Source organism: Athene cunicularia (assembly GCF_003259725.1).
Source record: "Athene cunicularia isolate RWA chromosome 7 unlocalized genomic scaffold, athCun1 chr7_part1, whole genome shotgun sequence".
NCBI lineage: Eukaryota > Metazoa > Chordata > Aves > Strigiformes > Strigidae > Athene > Athene cunicularia.
In genome coordinates, this window is record NW_020799107.1 from 35,502,376 (window position 1) to 35,530,116 (window position 27,741).

The 27,741-nt window shown below is 37.6% G+C and overlaps 1 protein-coding gene across 1 annotated transcript in view; it reads left to right on the forward strand.

The window, feature by feature from the left end:
- MBD5 (methyl-CpG binding domain protein 5) overlaps positions 1-27,741 on the forward strand; it is a 90,240-nt gene that overhangs the window by 25,795 nt on the left and 36,704 nt on the right. The window contains exons 2-7 of the mRNA XM_026852530.1: positions 1,871-2,006; positions 6,172-6,364; positions 11,137-11,194; positions 21,071-21,748; positions 26,540-26,642; positions 27,298-27,478. Of these exons, the coding sequence (XP_026708331.1) occupies positions 21,636-21,748; positions 26,540-26,642; positions 27,298-27,478 (397 nt within the window). The 5' untranslated portion in view covers positions 1,871-2,006; positions 6,172-6,364; positions 11,137-11,194; positions 21,071-21,635. The remainder of the gene's footprint in view (positions 1-1,870; positions 2,007-6,171; positions 6,365-11,136; positions 11,195-21,070; positions 21,749-26,539; positions 26,643-27,297; positions 27,479-27,741) is intronic.

Sequence of the window (27,741 nt, forward strand, 5' to 3'; positions counted from 1 at the left end):
ATCATATTTCTTTGAGCTGTACTGTTTTTCACATGGCTTGTTGCGTTGTTAGGCAGTTAAAATGCATTTTTGAAGTTACATTAATATGGCCAACTTGTTGTCATACAAAAGAACAGTACACTTGGAAAAGGCCATATGTTCATGCAAAGGTAGTCTTGGAAGGTAGGATATTTGTTTTTTGTTTTCTTGTGTCATCTGTTAGGTTTTTACTTTGTTTTCTCCAAATACTGTGTCTAGCAAATATTCGGATAATAGATATGAATCGTAATCAGTAAGGTTGTTATTTCCAACAGGTTTATGATGACTTTAATCAGGTACTTAAAACAGATTTTATTTTTTTTTTTTAGACATGCCTACCTGCTTTTTGGTATTACAACAAAATTTAGAATTAAGATCATACGTTTTGCATACCTAGACAGATAAATATTACTTTTATTTAAACAATGAGATATACTGAGGTCCTCCTATCAAAATAGGTGACGAGAGGATATTTTCAGTACTGCAATACTCTAAAATAAAATAAATGAGCAAACATACTGAATTTCCCCAAGCGCTTTGCACTGGCACGAGCCGAATTCACTGCTGCTCTTTCCACTTGGAATTACTCATTCCTGTACACGTGCCACTGCTTCCTCAGCGTCTAGGCCAGCACAAGCCTTCCTCCAGCCACAGAGATTAGGGAACCGATCTAGGTTAAGACTAATCCAGCAGAAATACACAAATCGGCTCCCTTATCTGATTCACTGGAGCAACGTTACCCCTGCGGAGGAGAGGAGCAGCCCGGAGCAGGAGGAGCCTTTCAGCAGAGGGTTGAGTTGGACCCTCTGACCTGAGTAAGGGGCTACACCCCGGGGATTTCCTTCTGAGGAACAGGAGAAAATCCTAAATTCCAGGAGAATGAAGAAGAAAAACAAAAATGTGGCATGTCTATAATTTTCAAGCTGAGGAGCTAACAGAGCCCTGATTTAAGCCAGGTGGTCTGAATTGATCAAGGTTTCGGGTCTACATTGGGGAAACCTGAAAATCTTGTGATTCCCTGTAGTTAGTCCCAAGCATAATCATGCAAAGATATTTTCACCAGTTATTTAGGCTGGTTATAAGAATAAAATTAAATACTCTGGTTAGGCTGGGTTTATGATTCTCCATCACATATTCAAGTCACGGAATTAGTCGTTAGCTGTGTTTGGTTTTGTCAAAAAATCTACAAGGCATTTTAGGGAAAAATGCCTACAGGTCTAAAATCTACTTTCAATGGTATCTAAGCTACTTTGAGGCTTTTATGTTAATTTTTATGTATGTGTATGTGTGTGACTATATATAGAGGCGTGTATATAAATTAGATATAAATAAGCAAAACTGGGTTTCTTTTTAACAGTTTTAGTTCTCTGAAGTTTTATGGTAGATCTTCTCAAGAATATCTCATTGAAAAGTACTTTTATCCATTCTCCAACTGTGTGGGCTCTATTTCTACAGCCTTAAATTCTGTGGAAGCGTAAAGCAGTGGAGGATATAGCCAGAGTTGGACCCAACCCTTGGACAGTAGGGTGTGCTTCTGATTTTATTTTTACGGTCAGTGGAGAAAGAGGGATCCTTCTAGAGGGCAGTTCAGAATAGAGCTGTGTTTAGGATCAGTTTAGATTGATTTATTTTAAACCACACTTCAGACTCTATCTTTTTTAACCGACTACTGAGAGAGCCTATGTAAACTCACCAGTTTTGTTCAGTGTTTGCTTTTCTGAATGAGCCCATGGTTTATTATAGTGGAGCGAAGCAGTCTGTTAGAGAAGCCCGGCCATCTACGTGAAGCACAGATATTGATAACTTGTCTTTCTGCAAATCTTATTTTAGTCCAACACGTATTTTATTGCAGGAAGAAGAGGCTTTATCACAAGCAAGCAGACAAAGCAACATAAAGACTTGAAGAAACAGCACTTCTAATTCTTTCCAAAAGTTCAGAGACCCACCAAAACCTGGTGGATTCCCTCCACCAGTCTTCCTGATTTGAGGTAGGTGAATTATCTCTTTGCCACTTCTTCGCTGTCACATATATATGGGTTATAAACAGAGTGATTTCAGATTTTAAAATTGTTTCTTCTGTTTTCTTCAGTGTGTCAGAAAATAACGGTGGGCTTTCAGTAGGCTGGTGTTACAGGCAGTGGTTTTTAGCTGGTGGCAGTGTAGTGCCACCCCTAGAAATTAGCGATAGCCTGTTCATTTTTAGTATTATGGAAGACGATGCACTTACTAAATATAATTTTGTGTGATTTTTCCACTTAACAAAATAAAAATAGCAATTAATTGAAAGTAAAATCAGACAAAAACCAGGCTGGATGCTTGTAAACAGGTCTCTCAAATTCTGCCAGATATTTTCTAGCATGAAGCCTCATGGCTCTCATTTGGGATTAACTCTTCTGGAGGAGCATTGTTCAGTTATGTTACAGGGTAAATAGGAGGAATAAACAGCCAATAATCAAGTTGATTGATTTAGAAGAAATAAATTTAAAACCCACCTGAAGAAGAAAGAGAACTGGCTGCCTGCCATTCTTTCTCTCTGCTCATTTGTGACAGCGCACAATTGAAAAATTGTTGAGTTTGTTTCTGTTACTGGAAGATCACTTTTTGGCATTTTTCATTTTTCTTATGAAAAATAAAGTATCTGTAATTTTAGATACATCAGATACCATAGTTGTAAGAATATTGTATGTATTTTAAGAGATTAGATGGGGACAGGATTTTTTTAATCTGTTAGTACAGACTTGTTATGTAAATAGAAAGCTCACAAAGAGAACGAGACAGCACATGCACTGAAAAAAACAGATGTCTCTTCCCCAGAAATACATTCACCATGAGATTCCTGCGACTTGGTGACAACTCATTGGGAAGTTTATTGTTATGGATATGTATGCAATCGAAAAATAAACATATTGTAGTCACTGTCTAAGCCTTATACTTGTCCCTGAATGATGAGCTGATGTTTTCACGTACAGTGCTATTTAATAACAGCAAGGGCAGTCTGTGACAGTCATCTTGCATGAAATAGCAGACCTCAGAAGTGTAAGTGTTTTTTTCAATGTCGTGTGTCCATTTTTTAATTGGAAAAAAAAAATCCTTTGGAGGTGTTTTGGTTTTGTTTCTTTACAAACGCTTATTTTTAATTCTTTATCACAAAAACCTCATAGTTCCTAACAGGCAGAGAAGGCTAGGAAGGCTGGTTAAAAGGAGAAGGAGCACAGGACTTTCCAGAGGGGAAAAACAATGCAGAACCTATTGAATTAGCCAGAAAAATCCTCTTGCCTTGCCATGTTGGAGCCTTTTGATTATCCCTTGGTATTTATAAAACTATATTCTGTAGCTGGTCAGCCGTCTCTATGGTGCTAGTAAGTTTGTAAATGGCATATGCATAATTAAGGTAAGGTCGATTTTTCCAGCAGAAACTTTGATTACAGATTCATTTACATGTTTTCATTTCTGTATGCTCAGCATGGACAATTTTTATCCCTAATTTATTGTTAACTCTTTTTATTTAGATATTATAAGTTAAACATCAGGTTATTTATTTGAATTCATTTTAATATGGCTTTTCTGTAGATTTCCCGAGGCCTTTATTAGAAGCTTCTTTTACTGATGCCGCTTCAATCCTTAGTACTGTCCACGTGACCTAGTTATTTTAAGCCCTAGTACGACTTAGGTTTCATTCTTCGGCTATTTCATCCATCTATTGAAATTGTTTCCAGTAAATTAGTTTTACAGTGTTTGCTGTGATTAGCATTATATGCTCAAGGGAAGTTCTTCATGAAAATGTCTCTTATCAATACCTTTCAATGTGTTTAAACATTAATAAATAATTTTGTACGAAGAATGTAATATCCATAGTGAAATTATGATCTAAAATATATTTGTATGCAAATTCTCTAATGGTAGGTTATACCATCTTTCTAGTTGTTTTGTTACTGTATAGATAAGCTGTGTTATGAAGCCACAGATTCTTATTTATCTGCACTTTTATGAATAACCTGTGTAAAAATGTTCATTCTTTGAAATATTTTACGCAGCTTATATACGGCAGAAACAAGTTAAAAATTTCCGTCATTTCTACAGTTGAAAAATAAATTCTTGTGTTTAAATTGTGCCATTTATATGTTAGATTTTAAGATGCAGAATTTGTGGAGTAATTTAAAAAGCATTGGCATTCGGCTCCTTGATAAGCTGAGGGTGGTAGCTGAGGCCCATTGGTCAGAACCCAACCTTGTGAGTCCCGTGGATTCTTCACAGGAGCGCAAGCTCAGCGTGTCTCAGACTCCAGGAGATTTGTATCATTCTCCTTTCACAGTCTGTCTGACTTTGTGAGTAACCTTTACTGCAGCTCTCTCCGTTGAGTACCCCAAGTCTTCACCTGTTAAAAAATGCAGCATTTTTTTTTTCAGTCGTAGATATATTCAGTACTTATAGCCCTGTGACCCCTTTAATTTGTAAACTCATGGTTTTGTTTGTTCAACGAAGTCGTTTAACCCTTTCATCTAAAGAGAAGAGGCTTTATTTTACTAATTGCAATAATACTAATTTTGTTCTTATGTATGTTTTATTTTCTTTTTTTATTTCAATCATTTTAATAATATCTGTGGACTGGATGTACCTTGTTAGTATTCTAGATACATGAAAACATTCTCTGTTAAGAACAGGTGAGCACTGTAATGTTTAGAAGCATTAAATGTATAGTGCTTAAACACAGAAGCTGTCCAGTGCCCCAGTCTTTAAGAAAGTCTAAACATATATGCATAATTTTACAGAGACATAATTTTCAAAGTGATACTGGTTGGGGAAGAACTTTAGCGAGTTAATAATTATTCTCCCAAGTAGTTTGCATATGAAGAAACTGTTCACTGAAAGGCTCTTCTGGGAGGGTAAATGCACTCTGAAACAACCAAGACTCTTTGGTACCCATTTTTACAAAATGTTGTGCCCCAGTTTTGCCCTTAAATTGGGAAGATGCTGATCAACTGGTAACTCAGGTAAATTAGTGGGACTAATAAATAAAGTCAGTGAAAGCCAAACAGCAGGTCATCACCAAGACGGTTTTGCTTATGAACTTAACTAAGATACTTTCATAATCATAGTAAATACTGTATTGGGTATTTGCAGCCAGTGTACTATGTGACTTACATGTTTATACCCTGTTTCTTCGGTATATCTGAAATTATTCATTCACATTTTGTATCAACAGGTTTTCTGTTAAGGTAGAAGATTTTAACAACCACTAAGACATTTACTGGGATTCAAAAAATATTGACTGGCTGTTTGCATCTACTTTAATCAAAGATTTATTTTAAAAAAATATATATAAAATCTTCAATAATTCTGAATTTGTTGAATTTGTATTTCTAATCCCTAACTGTGCACTAACTGAGTTCTCAGGCTTTCAGGTATAATGTTTTAAGGGCCTATGTTAACTCTTTTGGATACGCCTTTAACCTAATGAGCTCCAGTCCATTTCACTTCTAAAAGAACTAATTAATTGTCTTAAAGTCCTGCAAAGACTGTTAATTCCTTTCGGTGTCAGAGACATTGAAAGTGGCACAGTCAAAGCCTAGCTAAGCCAGAGCCAGTGGAGGAGTGCAGGTACATTTTGGTGGTGATTGGAAGGAAATGGCTCAACCAGAGGTGGGTGTTACGGAATAACCCAAGTTGTGTTTCAGCTGGGGGTTCACCTCTGCCTGTGTACCTGTGCAAAGACTAATTTAATAGGTCATCAACAATACTGGTGGAACCTTTTAGGTAACCAAGGCCATTTGCAGTATCGTAACTCTTCAAAGTGTAGACTTTGCCCTCATCATTGAAAGTTTTGAGCATGCATCAATATAAGTCGGGTTCTCTGAAGAAGTGACCTTTTTTGTATGCATACTACTTCCATCATAAAAATCCATATACTCATTTTTATAGAAATCTATTCACTTTTCTGGACAGCGAACCACCATAATATACATAATATAGTAAAAGGCACCTTTTTTTTAAAAAAAAAATCAGTTCCAGTCAGAGCATCCTACCGTTTTTAAAAGTAAATACTACAGTTTATACTACAAAGCAATTGGATAAGGCCTTACAAAGCACTCAAGAAAAGCAAAATAAAAACATTTGGCTCATTTTTTAATTTAAATAATCAAACTCTCTCAACAGATGTAACGTGGGGTGCCAGAGTTCCTCAGATGAGGGGTGTAGTAAGACAAGGAACCAGCCTCAATGGACATTGCCCACTGTCAAGATCTAAACAGGAGACTATCTAAAGCAAAGCTGAAAGTGCATCAAGAATTTTAAGAAGCCTAAAGATCCCCCAAGGTAACTAGAAGCAAGACCATGAGGAGTAATGTAGGTAAGTATTCAAAAGTAAATCAATGCATTTAGTAAGTCGAGAAACTTTTGATTTTAATGTGATAGTTTTATGCTGTGGTAGTAAAGTTTGTTAGAAATGCATTTCAAGTAGTATAATACGAAGGATTTGAGCCGATGTTTAAAAAAAAAATTAAAACAGAAGAACAGCAGACTTCTCCAACATTTAATGGTGCGGAAGCAGAAAAGTAAACAATTTAGCAATTCATATCTTTGTACAAGATAGACAGTGCACCCATACGTGGACCTTTTTGATAACAGAACAAAGAAGAAAAAAAGCATTCTTGACCTAGATTTAACAGATTGTATTGAAACAGCATATGAAGCACAGTATTTTAATGGTAAGAACATTACCATTTTGTGACAGTGTGATTCATAGGGAGTGTTAGTCATAATTGGTAGTAATATATTTTGACATAATTAAACAATAGGACTCCAGTTATCTGTATCAGAAAATATGCAGCAACATTCTTGACCTAGATTATATTGTAATAACAAAGTTAGCTGCCTTGCCCTGAGATGAAGCCAGAACTTTACAGTAAAATGTAAAATAAAATGCTCTTATTCTTATACATTTCCATAATCAAAATATAAGGTTATACCATGTCAACAACCAGCAGATGGAGAAAAAGAATGTCCTAGGAAGCTCAAAGAACACGCTAGGAAACTGAGCTATAAATACCAGGCTAATTCCATAGCTTTAAGATTTCTCCAAAGCTTTTTTAAATCCCTCCAGAAAAGACTGAAGAGATCCCTAATATGAAGTGCCCCAGTTGAAGAAATGTGTACATTTTTATTTTTAAATACAATTACATTCATCTACAATCGATTGTTTGGACATCTTAATGAATCAGTGTAGTGTCTGTACTATATTTGTTGCATCAAAAATAAGGTTTCTGTGCACATGGGTACATTTTCATTTTTATTAGTACTTTCTTCTTCAGAGAAAATACAGATTTCTGTCTGATCACTTCTGCACCAATATGTGTAGCATTCCCACAGAATATTTGATGTTCATTTCAAATCTCTATTTTTCTGAGCGCTGTCCCTTTCAGTACAGACAGCTAACAGAAGAGCAGTCGTCTTTGGTAGGATTTTATGAAAATTTGGAAGATCTTTTGATATTTTTTTCCTTTGCATTTGTAAATCTTACCTGTGGAACGTAACGTTGTGGCTGTATTTTTTTTTTTTCTGGCTTCCGTATTTAATATTCTAAATTACTGAAAGCAGGCCTTCAGGTTTCATGGCCTTCCAAGGAGGATGTTTTTCTCCTGTTGTAATTTAATTTGGTGAATCTATGATGTGAACAGGTTCTAAGACAAGTGTTTATAAGAAAACCTGGATTATGATATAAGTGAATTGTTGAATGTATAAATTCTTTTCTCCATAATGGTGGATGAAGAGATGTATACACTTGTGTTACCAAGGCACTATGTAGCGTTTCCTGTTGAAGTTAGGAAAACCAGTAGCTGGGGATGTCATGAGACAGAATTATCATGTAACCATCAAGTGATACTGATTGGAAGGGATATCTGGAGGTCACACAGAATGGCTGAGGTTGGAAGGGGCCTCTGGAGGTCATCATGTCCAACCCCCCTGCTGAAGCAGGGTCACCTAGAGCGGGTTGTATGTCCAGACAGTCTTTGAAGATGTCCACAGGTGGAGACTCCACCACCTCTCTGGGACCCTTGTGCCCGTGCCCCATCACCCCCACAGTGAAAAAGTATTTCCTGATGTCCAGACAGAAATGCCTGCGTTTCCATCTGGGCCCTTTACCTCTGTCCTGTTGCTGAACACCACTGAAAAGAGACTGGCCCCATCTTCTTTGGCTCCATCTTCTTTGGCTCCATCTTCTTTGGCCCCATCTTCTTTGGCCCCATCTTCTTTGGCCCCATCTTCTTTGCACCCATCTTCTTTGCACCCATCTTCTTTGCACCCATCTTCTTTGCACCCATCTTCCAGGTATTCATACACACTGAGAAGATTCCCCCCAGAGCCTTAATTTTCCTAATGTGTATTCAAAACTTTCCACGTTGCACGTGTGTCTGCTGCTTGTCCTTTAACTGTGGGTGTTGGAGGTGATTCTGGCTCTGTCTTCTCCTTAACCACGTTAGCTAGTTGAAGACAGCAGTAAGATCTTCCCTAAACCTTCTCTTCTTGAGCTTCTTCTTCCATACGGATCTCTTCACTTCTTAAGAACGTCTCTTACTTTCTGCACCGATGCTTTGCTTAAGAAAATACATTGAAAATATTATCTTTTTCGGAAATTTCTGAGCTTCCGTGGCATGTTCCCTCTATAAGTTGCAGAGCTTGAGGGGGCGGGGGGAATCACAAATCTTCATTCCAAGAGTGCTGGAAATTTTTTCAGTGTATAATACCAGTGTCTGACACAAGACTCGGGATGTGTTCACTGCTAGTGAGACTGTAGGCAGAATGTATTTTACAGTACTGGACGCCGCCCTTTAAAGAAAATTTGTATTAGGCAGAAGAAGGCAAAGCAGAGCAACAAGCTAGTGACAGATTTAGAAAGCAGGACTGTTAAAGAACAGCTGAAAGGATTGGGTTTGTTTATTCTAGATAAAAAGAGAACACTGTAGGATGGGCACAAGGCTTTAAAAAGATAAGAGGTTTTTATGAAAGCAATGGTGGCAGTTGCTCTGTAGATTTAAAAAAAAAAATGAAAAAGGTAATTTCAATTTCCACAAAGGATAATTTAGGATAGATGTAAAGAGAAAACAGTCCAGGTTTTTTTGTTTTACCTCATATCTGACTTTAAATATGAATGAAAAACTGGATATTTTACCTGTAACTGTCATGAAATCTATGATAAGAAATTTTTAAAAATGCGTAAAGAAGCAGCTTTCAGAGGGTATCTTGGTAATTTTTACCTTCCACCGCTGGCGCTGGGCTGAGCAGATTTCTCTCCTGAGATCCCTCTTCAGATCCTCAGTTTCTGTAATTCTGACAGTTTAATTGTGGGATTAGCTTTGTTTTGTTTCTCTGCAAACTTTTTCTATTACCAATAATATACTTCTGTTGAAGGTACGTGGTATTTAAAGTCTTCACGTGTGGCAGTTTCCATTACAAAAAAAAAATGAAGCAAAGGACCTTTTTTCCTTAAACAAAATGCTTTGGAATGCTTTGAAAACCTCTTTAAAATGGAGTGAAATACAATTTCGGTGACCTTTGGAAATTTACCACTGATTTCCTTGAATTCAGAATTCCATTGGGATGGTAGGCTGAAGCATAACGTAAGAAACCAATACATGCAAATGTGGGAAGCCGTCTTACCTGTCTGTAGCTTGAATTTGTAGTTCTTAGATTTTTTTTTTTTTCTGCCAAAAGTTTATGGCATTTGTTCACGATGCTAATGGCTTTGTTTATGGAGGGGGGTTTTGTGACAGAATATATTTGTCTTACCAAATGAATTTCTTTTGATCAAGCTTTAAATATATTGTGATGAAGAGCTGACTAAATGGTTCTTTACCTACATTTTTTTCCAATAGCTCACTTTTGGAGCATGGTGCCAGAACATGCTAAATATCTGTTTTACATCCCTACTGTCTGCATTTCCAGAGAGATTTTTCAAGCCTATTCAGTGAATAAAGAACTGTTGGAGTTTTAAGTTAGTATCTGGCACAACACATCGTCCTTCAGTTGGGATGAAGTAGTGCGTTTTCTAGGTTCTCATCTTTTTTTGAGCTTTGTTCTTCAACTCTTGGATGTACTGCTTCCTTAAAGGGACACATGGTTTTAATTTCTAGGTGCCTGTGGCCCTTACTCTCATTTTTCTTTTCACTGCTTTGATGAGCTGGTGGAAATCTCTTACACTTGTCAAGCTTGAATGTGATTCACCCTTTTGTTTAGTTCCTTCTGAAGAGAATCAAACCTTTTTTTATCTAGCTTAGCATACGTGCAGTCTATTGCACATGCAGTAAAATCAGGTTTTATAGCACATCCAGTGAGCAGAGCCATGGATACCTGGCAGGGCAGAGTTGAGCTTCGTTACCAACTACCATCTTGCTCTACGTTAAACCTAACGATGGCAAAACACCTCCAAGAAGAGTTTCACAACCCCTGTACTGAAGTAGGAAATAGAATGCTTTTTATTATCATAAAAACAAATGTTTCATTTTCTCAGAGCCAGACTACAGCCTTCACAGTTTATCAGACAATGAAATTTATCCTTATTAAAGTGTCAGTTTGAATGTGTCTGATAATTGTTATGTAAAAATTCAACGCCAGAATCCAAAGACACTAAAATGTAGGTACTTTGCTCATTTCAGTAGGCTAAAAATACCTTGGCTTTCTTAAAAGTAAATCTCTGAGTGAAGGGGATGGGACAGCCAGCCAGGAAAGGGGTTTTTCACTCATGAAGCACAAAATCTTACTTGAAACTAGTGGCATGTAGAACATTTATCATCTCTGTTTCCTGAAGACAGATTAAACTTTAGTAGAGTAGATTTTTTTAAAAAAAAATAAGTTGTACATTAGCATTTTTGTAAATATTGGAATTTTTTTTTTCCTGTGCTCATGATATTTTATGGAAGTGAAGTGTGTACAAAATATGAAGTAGAAACAATTATTTCAGAGTTTCAAAGGAGGAATAATATTGTAAGAAGCCTCTCTGATTAAGTGTTTATAAACACGAAGAAATAATTAAGAATAATTTAATATTGAAATCTTAACATTATAAGTGGACTGTATTGCTTATAATTGCTTATCTTCTGTTTCAACTCATTCTTTATTTTTCAGCTTGGAATGAACAAGATGAACATATCCACCTGCAATCTAATGCTTAATGAGGAAAAAGGTCAGGCTATTTTTTTTCATTTTTTTTATTAAATCCTGTGCCCCACTGTTAATTAGTATATTAAAAAAATGCCTTATATGTGCATTACTTATTTCATAGATCTTAAACCAAATGTGATGTTTTCATATGAGGGTGAGAAAGAATATTTTTAAATCAAATGGTATATTCATAAAAGAGCTGACTCAGACCAGTGTAAGTAGAAAAAGAAGCTGTAGAAGGAAAGGTCATGTATACAAATCTTCAGAGAGATTCATTTAAAAATGATTAAACTTTTAGACGTAATGGACCTCTTGTATATCAAGAAAGAAATGTTTGTCATCGTTTTCATGGAGTGAAAGCATTTAAAAGGATTAAAATCACCCACCTCCTTTTTATTCAAAATATCCTTGAACTTCTGAGTCCTCTTTTAGGAAACAGAGAGAACTATCTCTTAAGTAAAACAGCGGGGCCAAATTCTCCAAATGCTTACACGTTCAATTATCACTGAAAGACAGTAAGTAATAATCTGCTAATGCCAGGGATTCATCTATCATGCTGTACAGGTTTGTAGCACACCAGATTTCAGAGGGGCAACCAAAGCTCTCAAACACTATTACCATTATGCCAGATAAGGCTGTAGAATTTGCATTAAGGTGTCTGAATAGCTGATTTTTATGTTATAATATTTTTTAATATCTTAAGAGTATTTTCATTAGGGAAATTGCTGAGTAGAGATACATAATTCAGTAAACAATTTAAAAAATAGTGCTTGGAGAAGAAATACCATGTGTCTAAAAATAGTATAGTCATGTGACATTACTTTGGCACAAAAGCATAATTTACAGGTTTAATTTGCAATCCTACTATGTTTCTGACATTCTCTCACACAGAAATTCGGTCTGAATTATTCAAATGATTTAAATATTGCTGTGTCCTGAACTTCAGGTGTCTAATACAAAGGAGGTTTATCTAGTTTGTTGAGACCTCTACACTGAAGATAGGGGAGTATGATTTTCATTTTTACCATTTATTGCTTAATTTTTGATATTGCAGTGCACAGTTAATGGAGATCTGGGGCTAATCCAGCAATTGGTATGGCCATAGCTCCGAGCCTGTCATGACATTTCTATCAATCTGAGGGTTTTTTCTTTTTTTGACCTCCTTAAAATCTAAAATCTGATTAGGTTTTCATGTGTAGGTTTTGAAATAGTTACATTTAGATACTATTTTCTTTTAAAATTAACTTTTTTGTTTTCAGAAATTTCTATTTCCCTCCTAATCAGTAAGTCAATAATGTACAGCAAAGCTGTCAAGTAGAACTGAACATTTACAAATAGTTATTACCTGTTTATTTTTTTCATCTATTTATTGGATACCTTAAGAACATTCTGTATCAAATTTTCCTTAAAACCTTATAATCTTCATTATAAAACTATATATAATAATTTCAGATTTTTGGAAGCCCAAAACATGAGAATTGAAAGAAGTTTGTTAGTAGTTTGTTCATGTGCTTGGATCACCTTTTGAAGTAATTTTAACTTTGATCTGAAACTTTAAAATAGTTATAGCTAAATAATTTCATAATAATCGGTGTGTTATTTTAGAGTTTTAAGTTCGTGTTAATTTTAACTTTTTTGGATAAATGTGAATGCCTGCAGTGGTTGCTTTCTAATGAGTCTGTAGCAAGAGCAATCCCACTGTGACAAACCAGATTTTTCTCTATTATCCTCTTCTGTTGTGGGAGTTGGTCTTGGAAGGTCTGAATTTTCTCTCTTGTAGGTGCAGGTTGCTTTTTTCTTCCATATTTTGTAGGCACCTTTTTCTTGATGCAGAGTCGTGGTAACTTTCTCTGATAGAGTCTTGTAGAGCTTGATAGTTTCTTATAGAGGTAACCGAATGACAGTTGGTGTGGAAAAGTTTCAGTGTTATAACCATGAAAGATACCTGAAGCCACACAGAATTAAGATTTACTCATGCTTGTTCCAAAATATTAAATTCTGGAAAAGCATTACCTCAACAAAATCAAAATACTTTGAAGAATTGTGGCTTTCTTATGGCAAGATGGGTTTTGGAGGAGACAGAAATTCCTATTTGAACAAAAACTGGAAGGGGACCCAGAAAAAGTGGCATTCCCAGTTGCAGAACTGATACGTACCGATGATGCATCATCGCTGTGTGATGCAGAAGAACTGGGGAAAAGCTGTTCAGAAAAAATATTCAAGTGTCCTTTCTGCTTATATTGTAGAAAACCTCATCCTTCAGAATGCTCAGCTAGGGACCTTGCTTGGCAGCTCTTCTCTGCAATGGAATACTTTACCTGCTGTCTTGTTTCAGAGATTGAAAAACTAACCAGTTTGTGTAAGATTGTTAAAGCTTCATGCCTGCGGATTGAAACAAGACCATTGAAAAGTAAATGTATGAATAGCTTTTGGCCATTTTAAAACAAACAAAAAACAAACAAAACAAACACAAAACAAACAAACAAACAAACAAAAAAAAACACAAAAAAAAAGGAGAAGACATCCAAGTGCATGTTTGCTTTTCCTAAATTTGTGGGTTGCTGGAGATGGACATAGTATATTCTAGAAGTTCCTCATTTCATTAGACGAGTTCCCCTAAAGTGAGAAAGTGGATATAATAACGTTTCTTCACTTCTTACTAATATATAGGTTAGTAATATTCTGTTTCGTAATGTTCTCAAAGAATGGTTTTGATAATGGTGACGTGATTTTTATCTACAGAATAACTTGGTTGATTTAGATTGCATACCAACTACTAGTTGTCTTTCCTAAAACATCTGAGTGCTTACATTATTTTGACAGTAACGTAGGCCTGTCTCACATGCACACAGTTTTGACCTATTTCCCTCATAAAGAAAAAAATTAATGTGGTGGAAGGCCTGAAAAAGCATTATGACTCTTCTGTATTCTTCTACGGACTCTACCGGGTGACTGTTGTATTTATTAAATTCTTATTGAGTAGACAGAGCTGAGGCTTAAAAAGAAAATCCTTTTGTTTCCTGCCGTCTTTTTTGATTGTTGTGTATCTCCGTTCTGCTTTTTTGACAAAACCCTTTTAGAGATGCTATGTGTATGCATACGTGCACATGTGTACACAAAGGAAGTTCTTGAAAGGATGTACTTTCTCCATTCTTTCATTCGAATTGAAAACCTCTGGGACTTACACAGATAGATGGGTTAAAAGGCAGTTGTACTTTGAGGAGGTTTCAGGGTTTTGTACTACACATACACTAAATAAAGAGTCATAAAAGCATGGTGCTCCTCCCCAGTCCAGCCATTGCCTTGGACAACTCTAATGGCACAGTTAAATCTCCTAAATTGAAGTTATCTTGCAGCTCAACAAACTCCTGATTTTTACTTGTACTATGAGCAGGAAGGATATCGGATGTGAGGTTACAACTTCTGTTTAGTTAACAGCATGCTGGACCAAAATGTTCCAAGAGAAGACATTCATCTTTTGTGCTCTTAATGATCAGGTAGAATCTGTGACCATAAATCAGTCTTGCTCCGTGAGAATCTTTTCCTTATTGTTTTGTACATGTAGATTCACACAATCCCAGAATCATTCAGGTTGGAAAAGCCCCTTGGGATCATCGAGTCCAACCCTTAGCCCGACTCTACAAAGTTCTCCCCTACCCCATATCCCCCAACATCTCATCCAAACGACCCTTAAACCCCCCCCAGGGATGGAGACTCCACCACTTCCCTGAGCAGCCTATTCCACTCTCTGATCACGCTTTCTGGGAAAAATTTCTTCCTTATGTCCAGTCTAAAACTCCCCTGTTCAGTTTAAAATTCCTAAATAGTTCTGAAGTGACTCCTTTGGTCATCTATTCTGGCAGTATAGGACTCCAAGTAGTCTAGGGTTCTGTCCATGCATGTGCAGGTAGGCAAGGCTGGCTGAGCTGGAGCATGTCCAGTGGGCTACTGGTGAAAGTCGTTGACTGTGGATGTAGAGACAGGTACAGTCACCTGGACTCTTTAAGTTTTTTTGCCGTTTATGAGTGAATTTATCCAAATAACTTCTATTTTATAGAGTGGTTAAATTGGGGGCTTCCGATCTTCAAAAGTTCTACAGCATCAAAAGTGGTATATCTTAGGGATGCATAAGCCTTGTTATAGTACATTATAAAGCTATCCTTGATACAGTTCAAAATAACTCAATACAAAGGTAGCGGGACTGGTATAAATTGATTCGGCACTAGGGCAATCTAAAATGTATCATTTTAATTAAGTCATTCGGTGCAGATCAATTTTCTGGTTGTTGCAATGTATTCTTAATACTCTGTATTTACGAGTAAGATGAAGATGTCTGTCTCAAACCAAAGGCTGGAGTATATCATGTATACAGCTGTATTATAGTCCTGGATAGCAATACAATGAGATAAGATTGACGGCAGAAAGGTTTCCTTTATACTTCGGGCACATTTGTTTGTTGAATCACTCACCTAAAAATAGGGCTTCATAAAGTATTCAATACCATCTAATTAGTCAAGAGAATGCTTCTTTTCAAAATGGAGAAGCATTCCCAAAAAGTGATGCAACACTTGTATCTAATTAGATGATACAGGAGAATCCTAACTAATTGCTTTGATAGACTTAAACAGATTAATAATGTGCAAGAGGCAACTAAATAAAAACCCATTTTAACTCTGCGTGGTTTGAAAATAACATTTTTTTTAAGAAGCGAAAACTTCCTGATAGTTCTAAAACTCCCAAGACCGTGATTTGAGGGCAATTTCTATTTCTGAATGTATTTTGTAGGTTTTTCTGCGATAGAAAGGAAAGTTTAGGAAATGAGATTGCAGTTTGTATCTATAAGCAGTGTTTTGTGTATGTTCTAAGCGTTTGCAAGACTCTATACACAAAATCTGGTCATTCCATAAATAAGCGCTGGGGTTTTGGGCATCGGAGAGGCAGTCATTGATCGTAGACTCTTAAGTAGCCCCTGTGACACATGGAATTGTTAGACTCGCTTAAAAGTTCAAGTAAGAAAAAAATACTGGAGCATCTTTGCAATATTTGACTGTCAAACTTTGTCTTAATTGGCTTTGCATCAATATATTAATAAAATAAACGCTATATTGGTGTTTGTCTCGTATGTGATAGCTCTGAATCCAGACTATTAGTATCTGATTTAAGTTGCTTTTTACTTTGTACCAAGTTTTCTATTTCAGCACTTGACTAAAAGATTGTTAAAGTAAACATTTAACAGCTGAGTGTGCAAAGAGGCTTCCTAAAATGCAACATTTCAAAAAGTGAGACAGTTGCATTAAAAATTGAAAACATACTTGGAGCATATGAAAACTAAGGAGAAATTTTCCAGGGGTTTGAGCTGAAGGAGGGAAACAATTCAGGGTAATTTTGCATAGTTCTCCAATGAAATATTTTTAAGCGTATTGTAATGAAACTGGACTGCAAAACAAATCTAAACAGCATGTCTTGGCGCACAGAAAAAAGAAGTAATTGATTTAGATGTGGAAAGTTGTGTTGCTCGTGGTGAGATAACATGAGTTGTCTGGAGTTGTTACGAGATTACAGAGACGAGGTATTTATTATAGGAGTTGATGAAAATCAGGCCTTTGGATAGAAGCCAGTGTCCAAAATGCTTTGGATTTGGTCCAGAATCCAAATACTTTCTGTCCCAATCCAAAGTATTTCAGATAGAACACTTTGATGGAGAAGGGGAAAAGGGTATATCAAAAGAGACAGGATTTTTCTGCAATCCAGTTGGAATATTCTGGACTGGTAAGAAATGTAGAGGTTTGAGTAGCAAATAGATGCTCTGTGTGTCAGAGCATTCACAGTCAGACTGATCCCCAGTAGGATTTTAATGTCCTTTTGCAGTCGCAGAACAGTTTGCTACACCTGACAAAGCAGTGCCACTGTCCCCTCCAGTTGTCCCCTTACACTTGCAGCTTCTCATCTAGGCTGCTTTATCGTATAAAATCTATTCTGAAACCAGCCTACGGCAGCGATAGGGTGAAAAAGAGCCAAACCCAGCCTGGTTTAAGTGACTCTCATCTTCTTTTTCACTGCTATCTTCCTTAGCTCCGTTTTCTTTGTTTGGCTTATAACCAGTTGTTTGGAAAATGCAGCGGATGCCCTTTGTTGAACCAGATTTGAGAGGTTTAACTCATTTTGGAGAGACCTGTACTATGCTTAACATTTCTGTGATGTTATGCAGTTAAATAAAGTAACACATGGCAGCTGTGCATGTGCAGTTTAGTGAAGGATTTCTATACCAAAACATCAATGGCAACCTCTTACGTTTGCCGTTTGTGCCTAATAGAAAAGTGAAATAGTTACAATATATACTGGTGGGCCTGTGTGAACCTCATGGAGTTCAACAAGGCCAAGGGCGAGGTCCTGCCCGTGGGTCGGGGGATCCCCAGCACAAACCCAGGCTGGGCGAAGAGGGGCTGGAGAGCAGCCCCCAGGAGAAGGACTTGGGGGGGTTGGTAGGTAGAAAACTGCCTGTAGGCCAACAACGTGTGCTGGCAGCCCAGAAAGCCATCCATGTTCTGGGCTGCACCCAGAGCAGGGTGGGCACAGGGCCAGGGGGGGATTCTCCCCTCTGCTCCGCTCTGGGAGACCCCCCTGCAGGGCTGGGTCCAGCTCTGGGGCACCAACAGCAGAAGGACACGGACCTGCTGGAGCGGGGCCAGAGGCGGCCACGGAGATGCTGGGGGGGCTGGAGCCCCCCTGTGAGGACAGGCTGGGAGAGTTGGGGGGTTCAGCTGGAGGAGAGAAGGCTCCGGGGAGACCTTAGAGCGGCCCCCCCAGGGCTGAAAGGGGCTGCAGGAACAGGGGGAGGGACTCGTCATCAGGGGGAGGGATAGGACGAGGGGGAACGGGGTTAAACTGACAGAGGGGAGATTTAGATGAGATCTAAGGCAGAAATTCTCCCCTGTGAGGGGGGTGAGGCCCTGGCACAGGCTGCCCAGAGAAGCTGTGGCTGCCCCCTCCCTGGAAGGGCTCAAGGCCAGGCTGGACGGGGCTTTGGGCAACCTGGGCTGGTGGGAGAGTTGGAACTGGATGATCTTTAAGGTCCCTCACCACCCAAACCATTCTAGGATTCTATTGCTTGCAGTTTGTGGAAATCTGCACAGAACTGTGCTGGAGTTTAGGGGGAAAAAAAAACAAAATCTCACTTCCATGAGCATTTTCCCATAAATCATGGCTAGTTACCCACTGATTAGCTGTGTACTTCTACATGGCTAGTTACACACTGATTGGCCGTGTACTAAGAACCTTCCAGGGAGCCATAGCCCTCTTTTCTGTAATTCGTTGCACACAGGCACATCAGTGTGTCTTCACAGCCCCCAGGTTGCATATGAGCACAGTAAATTACAAGAAAAATGGTCAAACTTCGATGATGTGAATAGCATTGTTCACTATTTTCTGCTTAGGGTGAGCGTGGTGTTTGAAGTATTTTTGTACCTGGGGGAAAATGGATCATCATACCTATACTCTTGATTCATTTTTCTATTTTTTTACATCAGTCAAATCCTTGTGTTAGTTTACAGTTCTTTAAGTATCCTCAAGAAAAAGTCATACAAACAATAAACTTTGACGGAAGGTCTATGATTGAAGCAGCCATTTTATCCCAATTCACTGTACTGAGTAAAAAGATTTAAATATTTTCCACAGACAAAGCAGTTAAATGAATTCTTTTGCCTCCTTTTATACTACTTCAAGCTATGTGCAGTGCAGAAAAACGGTTTATCTGATTAGACGATGATAAGTATTAGGGTGGTGATGGAATGGGATGTTAGCTGAGGCAGAGCAGTGCAGAACCAGTAGAAATATAAGGTTACTTCAAAGTGTCTCTTGCTGCTTGTGCAAAAAAGAAATTGATGGCTATTATTTTCTCGTAATGGATCCAGTGCAATTGCCCTAAATAGCAACATGAGCCACAGCAAGACCGGGCTAAGAGATGAACAACCTTCTCTGCACTATGTGCTTGCAGTATTTTAAATATGCATTTTCCGATTTTACTGTATTACAGAAAGTTAATTCTCATTAAAAATAATAGGGAAATTATTTACCTGTTTTAGCCTTACATGGGATCTACAGTAAAAATGCCAACGCAGCATCCATCAGTAATGCTGAAACTTGAAGGTAAATTCTGCCTTGGTTTTGATAAAACTTGCTACCTTCTTAATCAGGCTAAAACCAGTCAAACACCAAAAACTTCTAAACTGAAAACCTGAGAGAATCTTGATCTGTTGCCAAGTGCTCTCCAACATCCTATTTCTGTGTACCAGATTTAGAGATTAAAGTATAGATTGTTTTCATATGAGAGGTGGAAGGGTGTTTGGTGTGACATTCACTCCTCTACCCTTCACTAGTACTCAGTCACCTCCCCACTGCCAGTGAGCAGAAGCTCATCCTAGTCTCCTTATTCCTTCCCCAATTTTGGTCAGCCAAGGTTTACATCACAGAATCATCAAGGTTGGAAAAAGACCTTGAAGATCATCTAGTCCAACCATTGACTTCACACTGACATCCTATTGGAATGCTCCAGAATGTAGGAAAGTTCAAAGTGCAAAACGGTGCCAGGCTATTCTAGAAGGCTTCATCCTACAGAAAATCACTTTCTTTAGTCTGAAAAATCACACTCTGTTCTTCAGGTTTCAGCACCTTAGTCAAGGGGGTATGTCCAGCCATCTCCTTTCTAATCCACATCCTTCTTGTAAATACCATGGCTATTTTTTTTTTTTTCCCTTTATGTAGCGTTTTGAACTTTACATTTATAAGTAGCACATCTAAGGAGAACGTACTGCATAAGTGTACTTAAGGGAATATTTTCAAGGACTATATTTATGCCTTCCTTTAGTGGTCTTGAAGGAAGGAGCTGTTATTACTGTTAAATATAGAAGTAATGTGTTGTTGGTACGGTTGTTGCAGAAATATTGTAGGATCCTAAGACTTTATGTTCCATTTGTATCTCGGAAAACCTTTTCTTATTAAAATCAGTCAAGTCTATAGTTAACATTTACTATGTTATAAAAAGTTATCATAACGTTAGTATTAGGAGTAAGGCAGAATTGATGATCGATTCCAAATAAAACCTGTTAGTATTGTTACTACAGTAGTTACTAGTGTCATCTTCCGTTTGAGCTCTAGGATTGTGGGTTTTTTCATATTTATTGTTTCAATCATGTATTCCATGTTTGTCTCACCTCAATAAAATGTTCAATCTTGAGTTAAGTCTTACCCAGTCAACCTGAAAAACTGTTTGGGGGGAATAACACAGTTCTGAACCTCTTTCATGAAGATTTGCTCATACAGTATAATCATGTGAGGGAAATTACTGCTTATGATATTCAGATTGTTTCATAGGTATTCTGAGATCAGTGCATTGATGCTGGCTTTTCCCTTTTTATAATACAATTATTTTGTAAGATGATTATTTTAATTTAGACTAAATGCAGGGGTTTTCCATTTTTATGGATATCAAGCCTACAAGCGGCTTCCTTCGCATTAAATTCGTTCAGTTTTATAAACAGTTTTTAAAGGGCATTGATTGAGCTAGTCATCTGTTGATAATTCTGAACAGAAGCATATGTGAAACTATTCAGTTAAAAGATACATCCCTTAATTCACCCAAACTCTATGTTAACTATTTAATAACATTTGCACTCTTGGAGCTTTTGAGATGTATCTCTATCGCATCCACATAGAAATAGAAATAGAATATGCTAGCAGGATTATATTTACCCAAAGCCTTATTTTGATGGTTCTATTGACATTTAAAATTTTGATTCGAAGCTCTTTAAATGGATGCAGCTGTTTACATCTTCACGAGTTACTGAACTGGGCGGAAAGACTTCAGAAAATGGCTCATGTGTTTTCTATCTCTGTTTTGCAGGCTGTTTTATTGGAGCCAGGGAGTCATGAAAGAAACTCAAGACGACAACTTGGATAATGAATGGAAGATAAAAAGAAAACAAAAAGAATGTGGCATATAAAGGGTATAATACCTGGAGGTATTAGATCTGACTCATATTTATAAAAATGAGACGAGCTTTCACAAAATACAAGTTATCTTAGTCATCAAGCTTGGAGCCATGCTGTTGAACTAGAAATTCTCCTTTTCCCCATTCTCCTTTCTGACAGGTAACAAAGGATTGGTGAATTATGGTTTTCCCAAGTTGGAAGCACTAATTTTTATCTATATAGTTCATCCTTATGAATATATAAGGAGTTAAACATTGCATATTTAATGTGGATTATAATGGGAAACTGACTCATTAACAAAAATGGCCACTTTTAAGGACTTGGTTTCAAACTGAGCTGGAGCCTCCCAATGCACTTTGTACAGTTTGGGGAAAGGTGTACTGAATGGCCTTCTTTGGGAGGCCATGATGACATGTAGTAAAAGGATATCATCTTACTGTTGATATCTTTGAAGACTCATAAACAGAAACAGAAAAATGAATGGTGGAAAGGAGTGTGACGGAGGGGACACGGATGGAGGGCCACCAGCAGTGCAAGTTCCCGTTGGTTGGCAGCGACGGGTGGACCAAAGCGGAGTGCTCTATATCAGGTGAGCTTATCTGAGGGGGTTCCTGCTTTTCTTATCGTCGTACTTTTGCCAGAACATGTGGTGAACGAGGGACTCATCTAATCTTCTTGTTCTCCAAAACTTCAAGGGCTTGTTGTTTGGAAAGGGCGAGATTAATTTTTTTTTTTTTTTTCTGCTGATATTAGTGGAGTCCACTTCTGTCAGTTCGTGCCATTTGCATGCACTTGACGTACTCTCAGATCTGATATTGCTTGGTCTTGAAAATTTGATAATCCTTACTATACATTTTGCTTTAGGCATGAATAGTTCTTTATTACTTATTATTGTTGTATGGGTTTTAAAGCTAAGCAGTAGCAGATTTAACCTTACTTAATATCTTTATTATTCAAACCTTTTACAATGACGCTAACCGGAGGTTTAGTTACGTGCCACATCCGAGATGAGGAGAAATCTCTGCTGGTTTTTGCCTGCTCCAAGATGCATAGGCATTGCCTTTTCCTTGCAGAGGCTTTTTAGAAGAGCCTTTGCTGGTGGAATTCAAAGCAGCAATCGGGCAGTTCATAGCAGGTAAGGTAGAGTAGGACTTGCTTCTTCTGTCAGCCACAAGCCTTCAGCTCAGTTCCTGCAGTGCCATGCAGCTTCGTCCTCACATTCTGTAGCTCTTCTTCCCTAAGTCTTTTCTGGATTTATGTTCCAGGTCTTCATCATCCTTACTTGTTTTTCTTACTCTCCTTTGAAAGGAGATTTAAGTGGTGTAACTGCTTAGCTGCAGAAAAAATGTGGGTTTGTATGCCCTGTGAAGGTTCTGTGTTCAGTGTCACTGACATTCTCCAGCAAGATTTACTTCTATGGATTCCCCACATTTCTCATGTAGAAAAAACAGGAACACAAGCCTAAATCCCAAGTTTTAGGTATTGCATTTGTTTATTTTGTTAGCTTATTGGATTTTTTTTGCTTTGCTTCACCCTGGAACAGTCACAAAGAAATGCATTGAAATTACTATTAAATTAACGTGTTCAGACAAACAGACTGTAAATTAAATGTTATTGGAAAAAAAAGATCAAAGTTAGCTTTAACAAAACATCGGTACATCAGCTTTACATCACAGAAATCTAAATGATTGTCAGTCTGTTATTTGCTTAATCTTATTCCACTATTCTCTAGTTAAAATAACCGCTTCTTCACAACCCTTCATGTATTACCAATACAAAATTCTTTAATGAGTCAAAGCATACTCCAATTTTACACAAAAGTACCATAAAAGATCAAATGCATTCCAGGATTTCTTGTCTATATTTTCAATTAGCAGAATCAAACAAAATCCATGTCAGTGATACGCATGTCAAAGATAAATTGCCTTCCCCTTGTATTTCTCATTACAGCTATAATTTACTGGGCCTCTGCCTTAGTTAAAAATCAATGAGAAAGAAAAAGTTGTGGGTTGTTTAGTTGGGGTTTTTTTTCCCTATCATCTCTATATCCAGGCATCAGGACATACAACGCTTCGGTATTTTTATATTCCTGATGATCCTACCTGCTTTTGAACTTCATTTTCTACAACTGTAAGAAGCAGGCTGCAAAGTTTGTGTCGCTTCTTCAGGCATGTGTCTTACATGTTTATAAACTAGTGAATTTTGGTGTAATTCTGGCAATTGTTTGCTTTTCTGTCTTCTTTTGATACACGTCTTCTCTCTGTTCAGGGAGACTTTTTTAATATTTCTGTTCTGAATTGCCTTACACAAAACACTGTTTTTATTCTAGTTGACCCTATTAATCAAGCTTACCAGTTGCCTTTTTCAGCGTGGAGAAGTTTGTATTATTTCTGCCCTCTTCCCAAGTTTTGCCCATATTTTATTCTTTTACTCTTTAATCCAGTGGTTAATTATCTGGTTGCCTTCTGTAACTCATTCTGATTAAGGAAAGGCATTTAGTATGGTCCACAGCTCTTACATTCTTATTTGGTGCAAAGCCCAGAGTGGGATATGTTGGCTGGAAAGGATGGAAATCAAATAATCCAACCTCCTGCCTGACGTGGAGCATCCTCGGACAGGTCAGCCCTTGGTTTCACCAGCTGCATTTTCAAGGATTGAGTTTCCAGAACCTCTCTGGGTAACCTGCTCTACAGCCGCACTGCCCTTCTCCTTTTCTGAAGGAACAACCACCTTGAAAATACAGCATTTATTGCGAGAATGAAAGGTCAAACAATATTGACTCAAAAGCTATCCAAGGGAAAATTAGTGTATATATTAAGATCTGACATGATTTAACTAGAATAGATGATCCCAGCTGAATAAGGACTCATTCTCTTTGTGCTTCCTTATAGAGCACGCATGCTTTCCTATCAACTGTCAACAGTTGCTTTGGATTAAATCCATTAATTAACTAGTTTTTATTACCTGGTAAAAGCACTGAGTTGAGTCTCGGCGCTTTTCTTAGTAAAACAGTGCTGCTGCCTTAAAGTAGGACCTAAATCTCTTCTTCAGCTTACTGTGGGTGAATAGTCATCAGTGGAATAAACTGAGAAAAGCTCTTTAACAGCAGGACCAGATTTCACAGCTGTCTGTAACAGATCCTAATATATTTTGTAATTTGCTTTTTCTTGTTTCTTTGGGAGACCTAAAATTTCTGGATGACCTCAGTGCTGAAAAAAACACCCTGGTATTTTCTTATAAAGGAAGCTGTGGATTATTCTTTGCAGTATAGGAGTGTGAGGGAATTTGCATCCACAAAAGATATTTTGCAATTACATAGTCAGGAACAAGGCAGAAAGAAAAAAAAAAATAGAGCGTTTTTAAAATTTTGTTGTTTCTCCTGGACAAACAACCATGCGTATATGTGCAGGAGGGCTGCTGAATCCCAGATGCCACAGATTCAGTGGGCTGATCTGTGCATTCCTGGTACACCTGGGTACCCAGACTTGCCTTTGCACCCCCTGATCACTGGGGCAGTACGTGTGTGCCTTATGGGCTCCTATATCTCCCCGTGCCTGAACTGGGTACACGTGCCCAGGCAGACTGCATGTCAAGGAAGGTTATTTAAAGTTGCTTTCTTCTAAAAACGGGTAAAAAAAAAAAATCTGATGATATAGCTTTACTCTTGCTGCTCAGTAGGCATTTTTTACTAATGCAAATAAAACGGCATCCTGACTCCAGAGCATATTCCCAGGGACGCTGTTTAACGCAAGATTTTTCAGCGTCACAGAAAGTGGACGTGGAGATTTTTGCATGTAAATGGGAAAGTGGAGAGCAAATGCCAATCTGAGTTTCTCCTGTGGGAAGCATCTTCAAGTATGGATCTCACCTGGGATGAGCAGTTGCTCCTGTGTGGGAGTCAGGACAGGTTGGGAATGTCCAAAGGGATCAGCCAGCACTGGAGATGTGGAGCCAAAGTACTCGCTGTGTTAAAATGTGATAGTGGTAGCATTGTGGTTTAACCAGTCTATAGCTGAAATGAAAATAAATAAATTTAAAAAAAAATAAAGCGTAATTTCCTTTACTCCCCAAGTATTTCAATTTAAGACAGCGAGTGTTGGCTTTCTGACCTATCTATCACTTCATTCCCATACCCGTATTTTCAGATTGCTGTTTTATCTTGCTTACCCTCCGAACCATCACTGTTACACATACAACCTGGACAGTTCTCTCTAAAATAATTATTTCGGGGCGAGTCTGGTAAATAAATTACTTATTTAAACCATCAGCGTAACTTTAAATGTCACTTGCTGATGTTGTTTTATATGTGACTTGGTTCTTCTGCAAAATGAGGTGTTTGTACATTGGGTTTTAAGTATGAAGTTTATCATAGTTTGGAATTTTGACTCTTGGCTGCTTTCGTGATCCGAACTATTCCACTTAAGTTGTTTTTGTTAAACTAAGGGCTATTTACAGTTGCCATTACGAGCCAGTGTTTTAGCCAGTCCTCATAAATTATTGTATTCTCTCCCTGATAAACAGTTTAGATGGCTAAAGTAATAAAGAGCAATCTGGAAGTTAGAGGCTTGTGACATGAGAACTTTTTTCATCTTATGAATTAGTGATTTTGCCGTAACAGAATTTCCAGTGTCCTATTTTTGGATATGGAGATAATGATTTTCTGGTGGGAGTTAGAGAAATCCGAGTGCAGTTTATCAGAAACTCATTGGACTGGCTTCTTGGTGTAATATTTCTTACTTACAGTGAGAGGGTTGAAATTTTAGCTGAATGAAACCAAACTGTGCAACTAAGAGACCCAGCCACAACAGTTTTGCAACTGTGCCCCCCTTTTTTATATGGGTTTGCTCATACTCCTTGAAACACGCCTCCCTGTTTTTTTTTTTTTCTTTTTAAATTAGGTCCCAACCCTAAAAAGTAGAGATGACTTTGGTGCCTGCATGGAACTGCAGTGATGTGATGGAGGGGGAGGAGGTCCATGGGGACTGCACTCTGCCTGTGTGTTACACTTCATAGGAGAGAAGAGGGAGAAAAATAATCTTAGTGTAGTTAGGCGGTAGTTAAAGCTTTCAAGCAGGACTGCAATGTGAATAGTAAATATCAATAATCTCAGTGACTTTCTTTTCTCTGCACTTGCTGTGTTTGGTTTGTTTTTTTTTTCCTTTAAAATGTAAAGAGTAAAATCTTCCTTTAAAATTTTCGGAGGGGGCTGTTTTTGATAAGTATCATCTCAGTTCTTGACTAAAAGCAAAAAGTACTATGGAAAAAAAAAAAGAAATCAGCTCTGTTATTTTAAACACTCTCTTATGTGAGCTGTTAGAATGGTAGATAGAAGTCATGACCTATCAAATAGCTTGTATTCATCATTTCTGTTCCTTTACAGTCCCAGTGGGTCTTTATTATCCTGCTTGGAGCAGGTGAAGACTTACTTGCTGACTGATGGAACATGCAAGTGTGGCCTAGAATGTCCTCTTGTTCTTCCCAAGGTAAAGAAAAACATCATTTTGGATCTCTGTGCTCTAATCCTTATGAGCTATGTCAGCTGATGTGCTATGCCATGACTTAATCTCTGTTCAGATCTCATATATAAAATGAGATAAGTGGTATACACCCAAAGATTTACCATAAAATTTAATCTCCCTTCTGCCTTCTCCCCTCATGGAAAAATATCTGACTCTGTTTTTGTGATGTTTGAACATTAAACTGGAAACCTACCATCAACAGCATCATGTTAACATGTGAGAATTGGAGCCAGACACTGATTTAGGTGATGGCTTCAGTATCAGTTTCACAAATTTATCATCTGTACACAAATTGTAAACTTTTCATCTTAATTGCAGGGCAATCTCAGACACACGTGGTCCTTTCTCCTTTTTTTCTCCATATGCTTGATACTGAGGAGTGTTAAAAGTTCTGTTGCTAGATGAAAACTTCCGTGATTCTGTTTAGTTATTAGAAATATATTCACTTTTTATTTATAATTTCGAAACATACTGTAAAAGTATCTTGTGGGCAATGTAGGAGCAGTCACCTCTAAGGATCAGAGGTGAATTTAATTCGCTGTAAAATTCCAAGTTTAGGTATATTTGGTGAGTTGCTACCTATAACCATTATTTTAAACATTGGCATTTTTACTCTCAGGTCTTTAATTTTGATCCTGGAGCTGCTGTGAAGCAGAGAACTGCTGAAGATGTTAAAGCGGACGAAGATGTCACCAAACTATGCATACATAAAAGGAAAATTATTGCTGTGGCTACACTTCATAAAAGCATGGAAGCACCACATCCTTCACTAGTTCTAACTAGTCCTGGTGGTGGAACAAGTGAGTAAAATCACGCAGAATCATTTAATTACCTAATTTTAAATATACGTAATTACTGTGCAAAACCACCCCCAAAAGTCTAATGTATCTGTGAGTGCACTAGTAAACAGATTGAAGGCAAAAATGGAGGTAGTAATTAGAGAGATGTAGGTAGGTAGGAAACGGTCTAAAAAACAGGTCATCCCAGACTAAGAACGTGATTTTCTTGGAAAAGATAGCAGATTGTTCTAGACAAAGAAAATACATTAGCTCTCATCTTTTGG